This window comes from Phallusia mammillata, chromosome 1, assembly GCF_965637545.1.
Source record: "Phallusia mammillata chromosome 1, kaPhaMamm4.hap1.1, whole genome shotgun sequence".
NCBI lineage: Eukaryota > Metazoa > Chordata > Ascidiacea > Phlebobranchia > Ascidiidae > Phallusia > Phallusia mammillata.
In genome coordinates this window covers 15424059-15442143 of record NC_137252.1, presented here as the reverse complement: position 1 = coordinate 15442143, position 18085 = coordinate 15424059, and the positions used below count along the sequence as shown (strand labels likewise).

Here is an 18085-nt window from a genome sequence, read left to right as displayed (position 1 = left end):
AAGCTTGAAGATGGAAACAATTAGCGTAAAACCACAACACACCACATGACGCATACACATAACAATAGCAGAAAGCTATGACTTCCAAGAGTGAGAATAACAATAACTAGAACTACAACAGCGTTACTTTTAAACAGGCATGGGAAATGTGGTGAAATCTGCGGAACTAATAAAAGTCGAACATCCATCGACACCTTTGTAACAAGCTTTGTGTATGAGCTGTTTCTTAACTGATTAAGTCATGTCCTGCGCTCGGGTGTAGGCTAATTATTTGGTCACGGCACAAATATATGTTATTTTCCAATTTCGTTTAATATTTGTTTCGCTAAATTTCACCACCATTATACTAAATAACAATTTCTGTGTATCATTTCTAACCTTTTTATTAATTGGGCACGCATAATTAAGTAAAGCACTTATTGTTCTAACAGATGCGCCTTGATCAAATCGACAAATGTCCACATGGAGGATGTGGCTGTTAAATTTACGAATTCATTCTCCGTTGACCCAATTTATGTGTCGGCAAGCTGGTTACTTTGGTGGATTAGATTGCGCCGTTTGGGGATTCAATTCCCAATAATCTACGTCCATTGGGATTACGCACTAATACCCTCGTCTTTTAAGCTTACGGTCATGGGAAAGTTTGAATTTGGCAGTGGGTTTTGGAACAAATTTACTAAGTGGCCACAAACAATATTGTAGAATATGGGCCACTCCGTCCAGCAGTGACATATAATCAATCAACAGCGGTTTGCTGTTTGATCGCAATACACCAGTAAATCAGAAACCAGCAAAAAAAACCACTACAATTCCTAATTAGGTCTAAAAGTTTAATTTACCAAATAGACAGACATACATGTAGGCTATAAAGATCTACTGAAATGTGGGGCTGTACGCAATAAATCAATACAAGTTACTCGTACTGTGCGCACGCACCCTCGTGCGTAAAATAAAATTTACACATACGGTCAAGAAAGCCCGGCTAGGCTACGGTTATTTTTCGGAAATTTTAGTGTCTTTTGTAGCCTAACTTGCAGCAGTTTTTACAATTATTACCTTATGTGACTCAAAGGTTTGCGTTTTAGCTATTATCTGCGCTGTTTTTGATGCAATATGCCACATGCATATACAAAACAAGTTATCAGCATGAATTTTAAGACTATAATCGGTAATTTTTTGCGTATTAAAAGCTAGCAATACTCTGGTTAAGAGGACCTGATCCTGTGAAATCTTTGTATTGTAACTTATTAAGAAACATAACTGCGCTATTTATCTCTGTGACAGTAATGTTATTTTGTCAAAAATGGGACGTCCGGAATTTGGCATACTCAGATATGGTATAACCCTAGGTTAGGCTGCAACTCAAAACTCAATTGTAGCAATAAACACCAGTGGAATATGGGCTTGGCAATATAATTTTCAGTTTTATTGTTGTATTTGTCCAAAAACTCAAGGTTTTAGGTTTAAAAAATCAAAATAACATGTTCGGGCGGTGCTGATTCACATAGCCTACATGCCGCAAAAGAATAAAAAGTTTGACATTTCCCAAGTAGTGCCCGAAAACAGGGTATCAAGCGTATCTAAAGTATCGACTTACGATATCCAGATAAATGTGCAATGTATTTTTCCCTGGCTATATGCCAATGTAGGGAAACTATTTTGTGTTTTTACAGTTGTGCATATTATTGGTAACGTGCGAGGGACATCCAATCATAGATTACCTTTATTAGCAAGTCAGGACAACATCACTCAAACGACCAATTCAGCAAAACAAAACGATCGTTGGTCACAATACCGAGTTCAAATGTGAGGAAGGTTGCAGCCGTCTATGCATTATTCATGAACCATAAAACAGAAACAACACCGTCGCGCAGCATGAATTATTTATTTTTCTATTTAGCGACCTGCGATGTGCGTTTGCGTGCGCTAACACAAAGGGACAGTCATTAAAAATGGAGCAAACGTATCTCGCTGAGACCCCACCACTTCCTCGATAATAAGACTTCGCAAAAAGTGACCATTGTTATTTTCCACGCAGCTGCACCCTAATAACCTGCTGTTACCAGACGTCCAGGAGTTAGGGTTACCAGACGTCCAGAATTTCCCGGCATGTCCAGGATTTGGGTGTAAAATCTGTGCCAGGAAATAAATGTTTGATAACACTCTTATTGTCCGGAATTTTAGCGTCAATAGCCTAACCTACAGTAGTTTTCACAAATCTTTTTATGAGGGAGATTTATGTTACAACTGTTGTATGTGCTGATTTTGATGCACAATGCACCCTACCGCGTGCATTCATGCGAAACAATGCGCCTTAAAAGCTAACAATATTCCGTCAAAAGTACTGGATCTTGTAAAACTTTATGTTTTGCAACTTATTTAGAAACAAAAATTTATCTCTATGATAGTAAAAATATTCCATGAAAAATGTCACAGTTTGAGTGGGTAACGTATGACAACATGCCATATAATGCACTGTAAAGCAACTTTGGTGTCGCCAAAGATATTTATTAAAACCGTCCCGAATTTCGCTCACGCAGATATGGTAACCCTATCCAGGAGTATCCTTTCTACGGAGGAAACCTTGCAAATTTTATTGCAGTTCAAAGAAACTCATAATATAGTTCAACAGTTGATTTTACTGAAATGTTTTGGCTTGATGGTTTAACCTTAAACTTTAAGGTTTCATGTCAAAAACAATTTTTAATTTTACTTGCGCATTTTCCCAAGTTTGTTTTTACCTGCATAACATTTTGTCTTAAATTCAGTTCGCGCCCTAAACGCATTATCGCCAGTGCGCCATACTTTAGAAAAAACAAATACATAACCACATCTGGGTTTTAACAAGGCCATTTTCACACACCCCAGTACAGACTAGAATGCAAACGAAAAAATTAGTTTTAATTTATGGCAGTGACGTCACTAAGTGATCCCTGCCATTTAGGATTAAGGCTTCTTATAAATTAGTACGCCTTCTTTACCAAAAGTATTGGAAAACCTGTTTAACCCTGCAATACAATCTACGTTCTCATGAAGTTTCGTTACGAACCAAATCAATCAATCGATGGCCATTGGGGAAATCAACAGACTCCTTACAAAATTCTTAGTCCTTTGGGTAAGTGATACGAAAAGCACATGTGGATCGAAGCGTTGAAAACATTTAACGAAATTTATGTGGCACAGAAATGCGAATATATCACCAAATAAACGAAAGATGTTATAAAAATTCTCTGAATCTCTGTTTGCAAAAATGCATTGCAAATTCGGAAAGCTTATTTTTAAAAAGATAAATAACGAACATAGCTTGTCTGATAATTTTTCTGTTGTTTCTTGACAAAGGCCATTGCAAATTTTAAGATAATAACTGGAAAGGTGAATTAATACCTGTTTATGACAGACTTGATCGCCGTCAGGTCTAAACGCATTTAGTGACATTGTCCCAACAGCGCCACCTACCAGATACTTATTGACAATGGTTTTGCTGCAGCTGCATTTCTATTTTTGCCACCCACGCTTTATCGCTGGAACACACTTTGTACACCTCATGAACAAATATTTCAGTGTTACATTGGTCTTATTTCTGTAATAGTTTCAATCCTTTTTGGTGTAGTTGACATGATTGCATCAGGCATTCCCACAGCACAGATTGCCTTAAATCAGTCATTTAAAGCATATACGTACGATTTGTCCAATAGTCTGTCTTGTTGATTAAAGATACGAAAACAAAAAAACAATATCTACTAACTGTAAACGTGATTATGCAACATTGTGCATTTGGTCTGACTATCTATTATTCCTTCATGTTGCTGAACCTATATAATATACCAAATATTAGATTTGTTGTTAGATTGTTAACTACATGTTTTTTATGGTAACTTACATTTTCAATCCACCGGCAAACATTTGTGTACAATTTTTGCTTCTCAAACTGAGTTAAATCACAAAGAAATGGCCTAAGAGCATAAAAAGCAACAATATCTGCCAGTGTGAGATGATGACCAACAATATACACACAGCTTTGAAGGTGCTGGTTCAATTGCTGCAGTACAAAAAATATGAACAAGTTTAAAGCACAAATGTCTGTAAGGCAGTAAACATTACACAAACTTATGAACATTCACAGTGAGGTAAAGGTTAAACTGAAAAAAGGGTTTATATTTTAAAAGCACACAAACACAGTAAAATCAACTTTTGTATGACACGATGCATTCTAAGCAAAACTGATTAGCTATTATAGCTATAACTATGAAATTGTGATTGTATTGCTAGAGCCTGCAATATTGATATCTTACTTTTGCAAATTTTTCAATCCCATCATTGCCTGCTTTAACTCTGAGCACAAGCCATTCCCATATTGCAGCTCGACTGGATGGATTGTTTCCAATAAGTTGAACATTTTTGCTGCAGATGTTTGAGACAGATGTTGCAAAGTAGGAAGAATCAATTTCATTTTCAACATTCTAAAAAATATTGAATATTTTAATTGTAGAAATCTCGAAGCCAAAATTTATAAAATATTAAACAAAACACTGCATATTTTTAACACGAATAAACTATTATCACCCAAAACACTCTGATTAAAGTTTAACATTTGTGGCAAATTAAAATCTGTATTGCCAGCGGCAATAGCAAAGTATTTGCCAGCGGCAGTGAATTACCATTGTTTGAAACTATAAAAAATTGGAAATAAAAAGACAAATAAAGAAAACGTTCACAGACACAGAAAATAGTAGACAGATTTTTTATGCAGACTGCCATATTTAGACTTGGGGTCAAACCAGAAAGGAAGAACGAATTTTACAAACCTGATTTGTTATTTTGCGGGTGCTTGATAAATATTTTGTAATGCTTTTAAGTTCATCATTTAAAAGAGAATTCATGACCTATTTTGGCAGAATTATTATACAAAAATAAAATGTTTCCACAGAGTCCCTGTCAATTTTTACCAGCTTTATGGTTGGTGAATGGTGATGTTAACTGCTTACGGCCTTACGCCATATGCTTATACCCTGGGAATTCCCCTACTCTATAGAGCAACACAAAAATCGTATATTTTTAGAGAAGCCTGTGAATTTCATGTAAACTTTTCAAATTAGTCTTTTTTGTTATGATGTGATCGACTGGTTCAAGCCCGAAATCTGTTATTGAACCAAATATCAAACGGCATGTAGGCTATTTTCTACACATAGGAAATCATTTTACAAGAAGAAGCACATGGGTCCATGTGTAGCCTAAATGTCAGTTAGTAGCGGTATTAAATGCTATCATCTGTTTTGGGGATTCGAAAGTAGGTGTTTTTGTCCCTCTCTTACAAAAGACTACCAATGCGATATAGGGCGAAAGTTTAAATGTTTGCTCCCGTTGTGATGTTTAGCAGCCTCATATGACATTTTGTCGTTATAGCGAGCACACACCTTTTCATGTAGGCTACATGCATCTCTGCATTGTAATTATCATCCATACACTATAGTTTCCAAAAATTATCACGACAGATATTGGGTAATATGCACACGCGAGCAATGGAATCCTAAATTGCCAATAAACAATAGGCTACCAATCCATGATTCGCCATGATTTACGTTGCCAAACTTGACAATACTAACATTTAGCCTAGCCTATAAAACCACCAAATGTATAACCCATGTCAGTGTTCCTATTATGCACACTAAGCACAATTTAATTGGCATCATTAAGAAATTAACAAGGGTGTAAATAAAAGTGAGATAAAAAAGTCTAGATATTTGAAAAGACGAAAATTAAAATAACACTTGCGTTTTGAGATAGCGTAACAAAACGCTCTCCGATTTTAAAATTACCTCTTTAGCAAGAAAAACAAACACTCTTATTTTGCGAATTTTATTAGTTCTAAACGTTTTTTGTTCGTTTCTTGCTATATAAGGGGTCAATCAAACATTTTATCTATCAGTAGTTAGCAAAAGTGACTATGCGCCAAAGCTCCAGCATAGCACGTACAAAATACAATCGATGTCAAAATTAAATTGTAGCGAAGAGTTCAATCTTGCCAAAAAAATTAGAGCATCAAAAAAATGCGCGAAATTGATAATAAGCTACTTTAGTTAAATTATTCTTTTAAAAAGTTCCGCATTTCTTTGGCAAGCAAATCAGGTCGTTCCAGTGCCACCCAGTGGCTACAATTTTCAACTTCAACTATCTTGAGATTTTTCACCACTTTCTGTAATGCAACAAAATAGCGTAGGTTATTAAAACTGACCCCGTTTATAGTTGTGTAAAAAGGATGGGTCAAGAAAAGGCAAAGATACTTTACGATTTTGCAAACAGATAAAACCTACTTGCAGAATGCAGTTTTTTATATTTAAAAAAATTTTTTTTTTATAGTTCGATGATTAAAAATATTGCGCAATGCTGTTTCTCATTGGTTGCAACCAAATAGTCGCCAATTACACAAGTGTGATAAAATATTCTTAGATACAGAGGAGACGGACAATTTAACTAAGAAGAAATTGCCACTAAAGTAAATCGTATAGTTATGTTGTAACTTGAATGTTTGGATAAAATCATCGTGATCACAAGTCGAATCTATTGGGTTGAATTAAATGGAAGACACCAAGTTTCGACGTAACATCTGAGTTACACGATGATTACGTTTTACATTATCGATTTGAGTTAAACGAGTAAATCTGGTGGAAACCAAATTTCACGAAACACGTTAAGAATGGCAAATTAGTGAGCATGGTTCTTTTAATAACAGGCAAACAAAATGAATTCGTTGTGTACTCTGTGAGCATGGTTCTTACAGGCAAACAAATCGAAATCAAACCTTGTATACACTCATTTGCTTGGTTAAAATATAACTGGCTATCAGAATTTGCAAAAACTTACAGAAAGGTAAGGAAGGTATTTGTTTCCTAGCACAGCATCGTCCATTCCCCAGACCACCAGTGTCGGGGTGCTTATGATTTCCACCTTTTTCTTCAGCCTCATTCCATTATAAAGTGGGTTTACTGTTTGTTTTGAAAGGAAAGTTTATTACATCATAGACAAGATAATTCTAGGGTTGAAAAAACTCTGAACTAAAAGGAACAATTTCTGCATGCAGTAATCGAGTAAATGACATAGCCATAAAAAATACCCTTAATTATTACCCAAACGACGGCGCCCATGGTCATTAAGCCCATTTCTAAATGTGTGAGTCGTTTTTTTTTCAAGAAATTAAAAATGTAATAACCTGCTCTGTAGTAGTTGCACACGTACTTGAAATTTCTTCCTACACAATATTTGAATACTCCCATTTCTTCAGAAGTTAGTCTTTTCGTTGGGTCGAGAATACCGTTAGGCATTTGATTGTACGTCCTCGGTAACATGATATAGTCCAATGCACTCATCATGAGCTCGGGAAGATATGGACATTGGAAAAGGAAAACGTACCAAAATTTGAGAAGCTGCGATGGGTTCTTGAGTGTGTATTCCCTAAAAGAGAATTTTTTAACAACGAAGACAACAAAAACCAGGTTTAATTGCTGGTAAAGTATTGGATAAACGCGTTTAGTATATTGCTTGTAAAGTTTTGGTTAAACGGGACACCAATTAACTTTGGAATATTACCTACCAAAAAGCCTCTCCGTGCGGACAATTCATGATGATCATTTTGTCAATTACTTCTGGAAAAACGTGGGCAAGGTACCAAGTGACTATGCCGCCCCAGTTGTGAGCAACGATAATAGCTTTTTCATGTCCGAGAGCATTAATTATTTCTCGAACATCGTTGGCCAGGTAGTCGCGGTGGTACGCGCCGATGCCTGAAAACAAACATGAATGTAGTGGATATACGCTAACATTACGAAAAACCTTGAAAGGCTGTTTCTGGTAAATCCGTTTAGTATGTTTTTTCTGGTAAACAGTGCCTTCACTAGTTTAAACTTTGCTACAAACAGTTTCCGGAATTTGAAGGCCAAAAGAAGAATCGTAAATGTTTTACCTCAGTGGAAGTGCGTGTAGCCTAAATATCAACTTACATTTTAAATCTGTTTTAGACCGCAAAAGTCCAAAACCCTTTTTTCAGTAAAAACAAAACAAAATAAGCACTGACGCCTACATCTTTGAAACTGCATAAACTATAGCATATATGTTAACAATATAAATGCATAGTACAAAACACATATCAGTATCAAAAAAATATATCCTATCTGAAATTATACGTTGTTAAAAAACACACCAAATGCTGCGGTTTGGGGTCACTGGCAAATTTTTACTTGTGACATACTTTCTGGTTTGTCGGAATCTCCATAACCGCGTGAGTCAACGGCTACAACGTGGTACTCATCACTGAAGTCGTTTAACACATGATGGTAGGTGTACCTGAAAATTTTACAAAGAAATGAAATTATGCTGGAACTGCGGTCAAAGAACATGTTCTGAAATTATTCGCTCGATTTAAATGCGAAAATTAAATAATGGGCAAATAACGTTTTTGGAATGCATTTGTTGAATTTTTGTGCTGACATAAACAACGGTTATACCCAACAAAATTCAAAACCGTTTTGCAATATTTGTGTAGGCCTATATATTCCGCCAATAAAATTAAAAAAAAAAATTAATAAGGCTGAGTAGAAAAAAATATTTTTATCTGATTACCAGCATTCTGGAAATCCATGAAGACATAACATAAGTTTTGCAGTCCTAGGACCAGAGTGAACACAATGAAACTTCATTCCTGATTTGGTGACGATATAATCATGTTCAAACTTCGGGTTTTGTGCCACTGTAAAAAACAACAACACAAACTTGAAAGATTATGACCCTAAGTAGCTTGTTTTTTGTATAATCAGTTTTATGCGTGGTGGTTTGGTTAGTAAACTTCTATTCACGAGAACGAACATTGATGTCATTTTTCAAATTAAGTCTTTTGATTGTCAAACACTTCTGGAACATGGATATTTCGTATATAGGCTACCATCTGTCATCCCGGATATAATTAAGGAGTATATAAGTATAGCCAAATTTTACCCAATTAGATAAGCCTTGTTAGCGCAAAGTCACAGCAGAAAAAATGCTCAACGTGAGATTGTCTTTTGCCAAACGGGCACAAACAATTCTAGCCTTATTTAACACACTACAATTTACAACTTTAACAAACCTTTTGGTAGGGGGTCGTGGTTTTTTCTTTCAAAGAAACGAGACGGACCGTGCCGAAGAATAAGGAAAATGCAACGGCCGATGCAAAACAAAACCCATGGCACGGTGCCAACAAAACTTAGCACACCCAAAACCTTTTTTCCAAAGGACATTTTTTGTTCAGGCTACTTTCTGCACTGGTCTGTTAATACCAAAGGTTAGTGAACAAAATCAGCAATATTTCGCAAAATACAACTTAGCTTTCCTATTTTGTTCTAAAGCTTCTCATGGAAGTGCCCGTGTCAGGCTGTTCTAAAGCTTCTCATGCAAGTGCCTGTGGCAGGCTGTTATAGTTACTTGCCGACTTTAATTCTTTGGTTTGTCCGCCAGCCGGACGTGAGTTGGATATATAACACCGGCGATAGCCCGACCGAAGTCCGTGTTTACGAAGCGACACAACTGACCTTGAAAATTCACGCAATAAACTTATTTTAGGTGGGATAGCAGTTACGGAACATTTTGATTGATTTGCGACCAGGTAAACAAAAGATGGTGTTTTACACAAAACTGGTGAATGAGAAATATGCTAATTATATAAACATTATAAAGCGTTACAAATTTTTATTGATCAAAATATCGTACCTAAACCATAAACTATAAAACCAATAAGAGTGTTTAACAGACTTTTGAGCAAATTTTTTACTCTTTAGAATAAAATTACCGAAACATTAGGTAACTGCATAAACCACAATCACACAAAACATTTGACATACAAGTGATCAAAAGTAAAACAAAATACTACATAATACGCATACGCTATAGGCTGTTCGTTACTCACACTTATTACTTTCCTAGAGCTTGTTCATACACTTTTGTTTAGAAGTACTGGATTATTTTTTTTAACAACTTATGGATATAGAAATAAGCTATTGCTGCCAGGCATAATGTATGACCAAGTATTGCATATATAGTTTATCTGCTTCATTGACTTAATAGTGACAACATCTAAATTCTAATATGAAAGTTGTAATTTTTTTTTGGAAAGTTTGAACCATTTTAGGTGTATGGATAACTAGTGGAACTTATGGGTTGAACGCAGCAAACCACACACTGCAATTTTATGTTCAATAGGAGGTTTCTCCAACAAACAAACATAAAAACAAAAGAACACTGAAGCAACCTGGAGCATATTTCAACTTGCCCCATTTGGCCATTGTTATATATTTGACCACCAGCACAAAAGTGCATGGTACAGAAAAATGAAGCTTGGGATGTGTTTTATGGCTAGGGGACACGCAACAATTGCCTGAAAATTATTTAAATACTTGCTACAACTTGCACAGAAGTTATGAACATGCATAATTTGTGATACATAGAAAAAGTGCTACATAAAAGTTACAGCATTTTGGTGATATTGTACCAAAAAGTATTAGCGAATTGCATACAATTTCGATTAGAGCTACAACCACATTGAATTGAAAATATGGTAATGAATATAAACTTTTTGTGATTTTTTTTAGTGGTAACTGCTGTACAATCAAGATTTCAAAAACTGCTCAATAGCTTCATGCACTTTTTCTGGTTCATCTATCGCCACCCAGTGGCTAGCTCCCTCAATATATACTGCTGTAAAATTCGTACAATGTTTCTGAAATGTACAAAAAATACATATAAATAACAATTAAAAACAAACAAAATAAACAGCATTGTACTTCGAAGTAAGGTACACAGCGGTAATCTAGTGCTGTATCTTTTTTCCCCCAAATGACCAACACAGGAACTGTAATCTTTGCTGATTTTGGCTTCAAGTTCAAACCACTGTAAATTGGATTTGCTAGAAACAAAACAGGTCCATGTTATAAAACAGAAAATCACCCTTTTTTGTCAAACACACTAGCTTTTTTAACATAAAGAACTGCCCAACATGTTTGTTCTAGGTTACAATAATAATCAATGGTAAATAGTGGTTACCAGCCTGAAGTATTTTGTCACATAAGTTGAAAAGGTTGGAAACCACTGTTGCAGTTGAAGCAAACAAGGCCTGCAATGTACACCACACTGCAATTAAACTCTAATTTACAAAATCTAGCACCGCTTGAAATTTGCTACCACGAAAGCAGCTTATTGGAGGATGATACTGACAATAAACTAAAAGGGTGGCTTAGCACATTTTGTTGTTGCATTTACACTATAACCTATTTTAAAACATTAATAAATTTCCTTTGCTTATTTTGTATTGGGTCCCATATTAGCCATCGTCTTTTATAACCTTAGTTCTTCTGCAGGCAAAAACTCATGGGTCCCCACACATGCAAAGTTGAAAATAATGCAATTCAAGAGATAACCATGAGAAAGTCGGGTGTTGTAAGGTAAAACACAGTGATCGGCACTGGGCTTAAATAATAATACTATGTAGAATACAAACTATAAAATTAGATTCACCCCAGATATTGTTTGAAGTATGTCCTATTTAACGTTTTAAAAAACTGACCCATTTTAGGGGGTTAGTAGGTAACTAATTGGGTTTGACACACAAACTAAAAAATACATAAAAAGCACATTGACTCAATCAATAGTACTGCAAAAATTCAGCCCAATCCGCCAATGTTTAAAATTTCGACCACTATAGGTGTTTTGAGCAACAACCGTTAATGTTTCTGACGTCATAGGGCTGTTAAAAAGCCCCTAACTGCCATGGCGCAAAAACATCCACCAAGCAACCCACTAACGAGCAACATAAAACTGGTTGCCCTTGTAACACTATTGCGCCAATGAAATCTTTCGTTTGTGGTGCCCAGTAACATACAAATACGTTTACACTTTAGGGGCTTGTGGGGTAAATGTTAGGACTACAGGGTTGAACACAACAATAGACACCTATAAATGGCATACTATACAAGCTATCCAAATTTCAGCCAATTCTGACACTGTTTAAAAACTCACCCATTTTAGGGGGCTAGCGAGGTAAATACTAGGGTTATCAACAAAAACAAAGTGGTATGCACATCTACATGAATATATCTACCATCTGTGTAAATTTCAGCCAGATCATTCAAACAATGATGGAAAAACAAGTCAGACAAACTTTGGGTAAAAACACCCATTTTAGGGGGCTAGCGGGGTAAATATTGGGGTTATAAACAAAAACAAAGTGGGATGCACATCTACATAAATATATCTACCATCTGTGTAAATTTCAGCCAAATCCATCAAACATTTGATGGAAAAGAAGTCGGACAAACTTTGGGAAGAAAATAACACATTTTAGGGGGCTAGCGGGGTAAATACTGGGGTTATCAACAAAAACAAAGTGGGATGCACATCTACATAACTATATCTACCATCTGTGTAAATTTCAGCCAAATCCATCCAACTTTTGATGGAAAAAAACAGGTCAGATAAACTTTGGGGAGAAGAAAAATGAAAGAAAAACAAACAAAAAAAACCAAACAATTTGAGTAAAATCAGTATGTGTCCCCTTCAGGGAAGGGGACCCATAATTATGCAGGGTGGGTGATATGGCTTTCGAAAGATAAACTATTAGCTCCAGCCTGGAATTATTTTGCACATGAATGTTGCTAGGGGAGTTTTTTTAACTTAATCTTTAGCAAACATACAACAGAGGACACAAGTCCCAGATAGACTCTTGCTGTAGGTTTAAATGCTCGTAAGGTTAGATTTGACCCCAGGCTTTTTTAAGTTTTTTTTAGTCAATCAGGGTCTTAACGAGGATCAATAATGCTAATTGGATTTAATTCCTATTCAAGTTTGTAAAAAGCACCAACCTGCCCTGTAGTAGTTAACTGGACAAGTAAGATTTTTTCTGATTGTGTGTTTGTACATTTCCAGTTCACTATCAGACAGTTGTTTTGAAACATTTCTGATTCCAAATGATCGGCCACGAAAAAATGACTGAATTACTTTGTAGTCATAGGCAGAAATAAGAAACTCAGCAAGATAGGGAAGCTGGTACATAAACATGTACCAACTTTTCAACAGCTGGGATGGATAATCCTTTGTAAAGTTTCTGTAAAAATATTAACAAGCTGCAAAACAAAGGTCATTTTATACTACAAATGTTGTCAACTGAAGCTGTTAGTTGAATTCACACAAATAAAATCCACTTTTAGCTGACTAATTTTTACATCACATATCACAAACAAAATGTCCCTAAAAACAAAAGTGCAATCTAAAAAAATTGCAGCACATAATGAAAATATTCTTTACAGTTTATAGATAATATTGATGCAAAACATAATTTTATTCAAAAAAAAATTATAAGCCATACTGCTACACCAAAAAGGTCAATATAGTTTACAAAATTGTGGTGTTTCATAAAATTAACAGTAGAAAAGTAAAGTCCACAACCCAACAATAGACCAACTGATAGTAGATCATACAACCAAGTCAAAATGGTTAACTTACTGAAACCCCTTTGCATGTGGTGCATTCATCACTATTAGTTTGTCAACCACTTCAGGGTAATAGTCTGGAACTTTCCAACCTGCAACACCACCCCAGTCATGGGAAATAATCACAGCCTTTTCATACCCAAGGGCAACAATCAAATCTCTTGCATCTGTGGCCAAATAGTCCAAGTGATATTGGCCCACACCTATTGAACAAAAATTTTGAGTCAACTTACCATAAAGAAATCAATTTCTCATTAATTTATATAGTTTGTATGTTTTTAGCAAGAAACATTTCAAGCTTTTTTTTAAAAAAAGTAGTTTTAGAATGTGCTATTCTAGAGTTATTTAAACTGACAATTAAAAACAACAACAAACATTTCAAGTTGTAAACTTTGTTATAACCTTTAGGTGAATCCGATTCTCCATATCCTCGCATATCGAATGACACTACATGATAGTTTTCACTAAAATGGTCCATAATGTAGTGATAGCTATACCTGTATAAACAAAGCAGTTTGATTAAAAATAAAACATTACTGAAAACAGTTTGGTACTTGCCAGCATTCTGGAAACCCATGAAGACACAGCATTAAAGGATTACTTCTTGAACCAGAGTGCACACAATGAAATTTCATCCCTGACTTTACACGAACAAAGTCATGTTCATACTTGTCAAGAGCAACTGAAAATAACGAGTACTAGTGTATTCCTTTTAACATATAATTTTTGAAATCCTAACAGGGTAAATCAACATAAAGTTGAATTTGGGACATAATAGCATGCCTTTTTTTGAAAAAAAAATGGACTGGAATTAGCAGTCTGTTGCCAAGTTTTGTATCAGAGGTCGATTTATCATGAACAGTCAATACAATTTGCATATTTCTGAAGCTTAATGTAGGCATGAGCAAATCACTTTTCATTGAAAACAAAATAGTATGAAATAGTAAAAAAGAGGACATACGTTTTGGTGCAGCAGTCTCAGGACTTTTCTTTAAGAGTCCTTTTACTCCTTTTTTGAAGATCACATACCAGGCGAAACTGATAACAACAATAACTGACCAAAATGCACCCACAATAAAATATACTGTACCCACTAACCATCTCATTAAAAGGGAAGGCATATTAGCAAATCTACACCTGCAATAAAGCTATAATTAGAGATCTTACATGCAAATAGGCAAAGAAATAAAACCAATAGTGCACAATAAGTCAGCTTGTTGCATAAGCTCATTAATTAAACTACATGATCATTCTATTAGGTGTAGAAGACAGTCAGGGTAGATCATACACAGCCATAATGCACAAATGTTTTCAATTAAGCATGTGTTTTCATTATGTAATATTCAAACATACCTAAACAACACAACAGTTAATTAGCAAAATCTTGGTCAAGGCCTAATGTAAAACAGTGAGCATCAAAGTCTGGCTAAAACTCTGCTTGGGTCAATACAGTTTGTGCAGCCTGGTTTTGATTTTGTACAATTTTACATTGAACTTTGTACCCTGACACAGCACAATATCAAACTATCAAGTAAAACACAGTTGGTGATAAACAATTGAAATTATACTGCAGAATTAAAATGCATGGATTCATTTATTGGTACATATGTCTATTTGCTAGATATAGGCATATAGGCTTCAATGCCAAGGTACTATGCAGCAAAAACATACAGTGTACAAAAAAAAATCATCCACAAGAAAAAACTTTACAAATGAGTAAAGGCAGAGTTACATGATAGTCTTTGTCACTGTTTGTTTGCTCTTTGTTAGAAACTCCTTACATCTCTTTAGTGGCATCCTTAATCATGTTATTGTTAAATAAATTGATTTACACACACATGTAGTACAAAGCATCTGCACTTCATTTGGTTGCTTCCAAAAATTTCTCAATAGCATCATGAACTTGTTCTGGCTGATCAATAAGAACCATGTGACTCGCTTCCTCAATTATTTTGACATGCAAGTTTTCAACATATTTCTGCACATATAAAAGCTTATTAAATGTAAATAACTTTGCAAAGATATGAAATCAAGTTTGCAATATGTATTTAAACTAGAAAGTTTGTAGAAAATCCTGTTCACATAATTGTATTTCATTTTACATACAGGTGGATTATGCCGATAAATTCAGTTAAAATTAGGCAAAAACAGCAATGACAAAAATCCTGGTAAAGTATTTAAAGCTCCATAGTGCTTGCATTAAACTAAAATGGAAAACTGACCTTGTGAAAAGGAACCATTCCTTTATCTAGCACAGGATCTTTCGCTCCCCAAATAACAAGTACAGGCTGTTTGATAACTTTTGTTTTACATCGCAGTTTCAGTCCCACATATAATGGGTTTTCTGTTCATAGATGATATGTTTTAATAAAACAGTCTGAGCGTTGGGCACAGAATAGCACAGTGTAACCAAGTTTTGAAATGGTTTTATTAGAGTTAAAAATATAGTTGATTTAAAAGTTTTTTTAATTAGATGAAGTTCCAGATCATTGGTTTTCAACAAATGTAACCAAACGATTTGTAAGTTTTTGGATTGACTGATGGGTTGAAAGCCAATAAACAGCTTATTCTGAGAGGTCTAATTTAAGGATTGTTTTATATAAAAGTTTTATTAACAATCAAGTGGTGATAAGGTTTTACATACTTGCTCGATAATAGTTAAGTGCATGTGTCATGTTGCCTTCTGTAGAATATTTGTACATATCAAGCTCTTGGCGTGATAACTTCTTAGCAGGATTTTGAATACCAGTAGCAGATTTGTTGATGTCATCATCGTCCATGACAGAAATTAACAGTTCAGGTATCCATGGCAACTGGAATAGGAAGATGTACCAGCTTTTAAAAAACTGGGACCAGCTGGCCTTCATGAAGTCCCTTAATTAAACAAACAATGTTTTTTTTAAGTAAAAAGTGTCACAAATCCTAAAGATATACTTGGGATCTTGATTTTGTCTTAAAAATAATTCATAGCCACACAAATGTAATTAAACTTTTACCAATACACCACAAAACACACTTTTTTCACAAAATGTCAAGCATAATCTGTTGAGCTGAAATGTTAAATTTAAAGACTATAATTGGACACATATTTAAGCACATTATGAACTCACTGAATTGCCTTATCATGTGGTCCATTGAGAACAATAAGACGTTCAACAACTTCTGGAAAAAAGTGTGGAATATTCCATGCAATAATACCTCCCCAGTCATTTGCAACAATGGTGGCCTTCTGGTGGCCCAGAGCATAGACCAGTTCTTGTGCATCATTCATCAGGTAATCAATATGGTACTCTCCAATACCTGGAGCAACAAAGTTTTGCTGGTAAAAATGACAACTTGCAAAATTGGTAAAGCAGCAACTTACTCTTAGGCTTGTCTGAATCACCATATCCTCTCAAGTCAAATGCAACCACATGGAATCTATCACTAAAATGATCCAATACATAATGGTAGCCATACCTTTAAACCAAAAAAAGATATATTTAATATGTGGGTATACTTTTTTAAGCATGTCATTTGCAACTTTTGAAGAGGAAAAAAACATGTTTAAGTACTATGTCTTATTTTTAATGGCCTAATATTTATGTTAACAAAAGCTAGCAACTTTTTGCAGTGAACTCATCTTTAGGCTATACACAGCTTTCCCAACACCTACCAGCATTCTGGAAAACCATGCATACATAACATCAAGGGATTGTTTTTTGAACCAGCCTGCACACAATGCAATACCACTCCAGACTTGGTTTTCACTTGTTCATGAATGTACCTTGGGTTTCGTCCAACTGCAATATAACCGTATTATAATCGTTAGAACTAGTGTGGCACAAAACATGATTTTCAGGTACTTAACAAAATTTATATTAAAGAAACACATTTGGTGGTTGATATAAACATTGATAATTGAACCAAATGCAATATCACTATCATGTTTAAAACACTGATAAGATTTCCAAACTCATTTTTTTAAATATACCTTCTGGCAATTTTGTCCGTGGCTTTGCTGACAATAGGGCTTTGACGCCTCCAGGTCCATTCTTAACTACCATAAACACAAACCCCAAAATTGCAAGTGGTGACCAAAACAGCCCAATCGCAAACCATGTCATGCCAACCAAAACTCGTATTAAGTATGAACCCATATTTAAAAAATATTTCTGTAATAATGAAATTAACGTTTTACCAACTTAAAACAATGTTAATGAAAACCTATTCTCTATGTCAGGGGTGTCCAACCCGTCGATCGCGATCGACTGGTCGATCGCGGGGGTTGCAGAAATTATTTAAAATAGTTGCGTTGTAACGCGTTGCTGTACATAGATGACTTTATTGTGTGAATTAATCCTGAGGATATGTTAATAAGTTCATAAAGGGGCGCTTTGTTACGTTACAAAAGTAATAGTTGCAGTAGTAGTTGTTACTTTGTTCTGGTACTCGCTATGTCTTTGAAATTTGTTTTTGGAATGGTAGATCTCGAGAGTTGGACTACCTCAAAAGTCGATCTTGAGTCAAAAAAGGTTGGGCACCCCTGCTCTATGTCTTAAAGTTAAATTGCAACTTTTAAATTCCAAGTTGAAGGTTTT

The 18085-nt window shown here is 35.1% G+C and overlaps 4 protein-coding genes across 4 annotated transcripts; all 4 read right to left on the bottom strand.

The window, feature by feature from the left end:
* Window positions 1-1705: 1705 nt before the first annotated feature.
* Window positions 1706-5016, bottom strand: LOC145214494 (eukaryotic translation elongation factor 1 epsilon-1-like). The gene is made up of 5 exons (XM_080083039.1): window positions 4806-5016; window positions 4293-4460; window positions 3881-4039; window positions 3746-3812; window positions 1706-2133 (listed from the first exon to the last, which is right to left on the bottom strand). The coding sequence occupies exons 1-5, from the start codon at window positions 4878-4880 to the stop codon at window positions 2084-2086; spliced, it is 519 nt and encodes a 172-aa protein (XP_079939165.1). The 5' UTR covers window positions 4881-5016; the 3' UTR covers window positions 1706-2083.
* Window positions 5017-5714: 698 nt separating this feature from the next.
* Window positions 5715-9431, bottom strand: LOC145236197 (epoxide hydrolase 4-like). The gene is made up of 7 exons (XM_080099640.1): window positions 9116-9431; window positions 8614-8740; window positions 8243-8337; window positions 7589-7778; window positions 7208-7449; window positions 6862-6983; window positions 5715-6193 (listed from the first exon to the last, which is right to left on the bottom strand). The coding sequence occupies exons 1-7, from the start codon at window positions 9264-9266 to the stop codon at window positions 6083-6085; spliced, it is 1038 nt and encodes a 345-aa protein (XP_079955766.1). The 5' UTR covers window positions 9267-9431; the 3' UTR covers window positions 5715-6082.
* Window positions 9432-9514: 83 nt separating this feature from the next.
* LOC145215026 (epoxide hydrolase 3-like) lies at window positions 9515-14627 on the bottom strand. The gene is made up of 7 exons (XM_080083679.1): window positions 14467-14627; window positions 14064-14187; window positions 13908-14002; window positions 13519-13708; window positions 12879-13120; window positions 10806-10927; window positions 9515-10741 (listed from the first exon to the last, which is right to left on the bottom strand). Exons 1-7 carry the CDS (start codon window positions 14624-14626, stop codon window positions 10631-10633), a joined length of 1044 nt encoding a protein of 347 aa, XP_079939805.1. The 5' UTR covers window position 14627; the 3' UTR covers window positions 9515-10630.
* A 15-nt stretch (window positions 14628-14642) lies between these two features.
* On the bottom strand, window positions 14643-17720 carry LOC145215017 (epoxide hydrolase 3-like). The gene is made up of 7 exons (XM_080083674.1): window positions 17479-17720; window positions 17161-17287; window positions 16870-16964; window positions 16616-16805; window positions 16150-16379; window positions 15728-15849; window positions 14643-15483 (listed from the first exon to the last, which is right to left on the bottom strand). Exons 1-7 carry the CDS (start codon window positions 17642-17644, stop codon window positions 15367-15369), a joined length of 1047 nt encoding a protein of 348 aa, XP_079939800.1. The 5' UTR covers window positions 17645-17720; the 3' UTR covers window positions 14643-15366.
* Between the last annotated feature and the right edge of the window lie 365 nt (window positions 17721-18085).

Coding starts and splice junctions, on each gene's coding strand:
- LOC145236197 (XM_080099640.1), bottom strand. CDS start 9,266: ATGTCCTTTGGAAAAAAGGTTTTGGGTGTGCTAAGTTTTGTTGGCACC. Junction 6,984..7,207: donor GTGCAACTACTACAGAGCAG/GTTATTACATTT, acceptor CAAAACAAACAG/TAAACCCACTTTATAATGGA. Junction 6,194..6,861: donor AATACCTTCCTTACCTTTCT/GTAAGTTTTTGC, acceptor GTTGCATTACAG/AAAGTGGTGAAAAATCTCAA.
- LOC145215026 (XM_080083679.1), bottom strand. CDS start 14,626: ATGCCTTCCCTTTTAATGAGATGGTTAGTGGGTACAGTATATTTTATT. Junction 14,188..14,466: donor TGAGACTGCTGCACCAAAAC/GTATGTCCTCTT, acceptor CGTTATTTTCAG/TTGCTCTTGACAAGTATGAA. Junction 14,003..14,063: donor CATGGGTTTCCAGAATGCTG/GCAAGTACCAAA, acceptor TTGTTTATACAG/GTATAGCTATCACTACATTA.
- LOC145215017 (XM_080083674.1), bottom strand. CDS start 17,644: ATGGGTTCATACTTAATACGAGTTTTGGTTGGCATGACATGGTTTGCG. Junction 17,288..17,478: donor ACGGACAAAATTGCCAGAAG/GTATATTTAAAA, acceptor GTTATATTGCAG/TTGGACGAAACCCAAGGTAC. Junction 15,484..15,727: donor GAATGGTTCCTTTTCACAAG/GTCAGTTTTCCA, acceptor TTATATGTGCAG/AAATATGTTGAAAACTTGCA.
- LOC145214494 (XM_080083039.1), bottom strand. CDS start 4,880: ATGAATTCTCTTTTAAATGATGAACTTAAAAGCATTACAAAATATTTA. Junction 4,461..4,805: donor CCCGCAAAATAACAAATCAG/GTTTGTAAAATT, acceptor AATATTTTTTAG/AATGTTGAAAATGAAATTGA. Junction 4,040..4,292: donor GGATTGAAAAATTTGCAAAA/GTAAGATATCAA, acceptor TTTGTACTGCAG/CAATTGAACCAGCACCTTCA.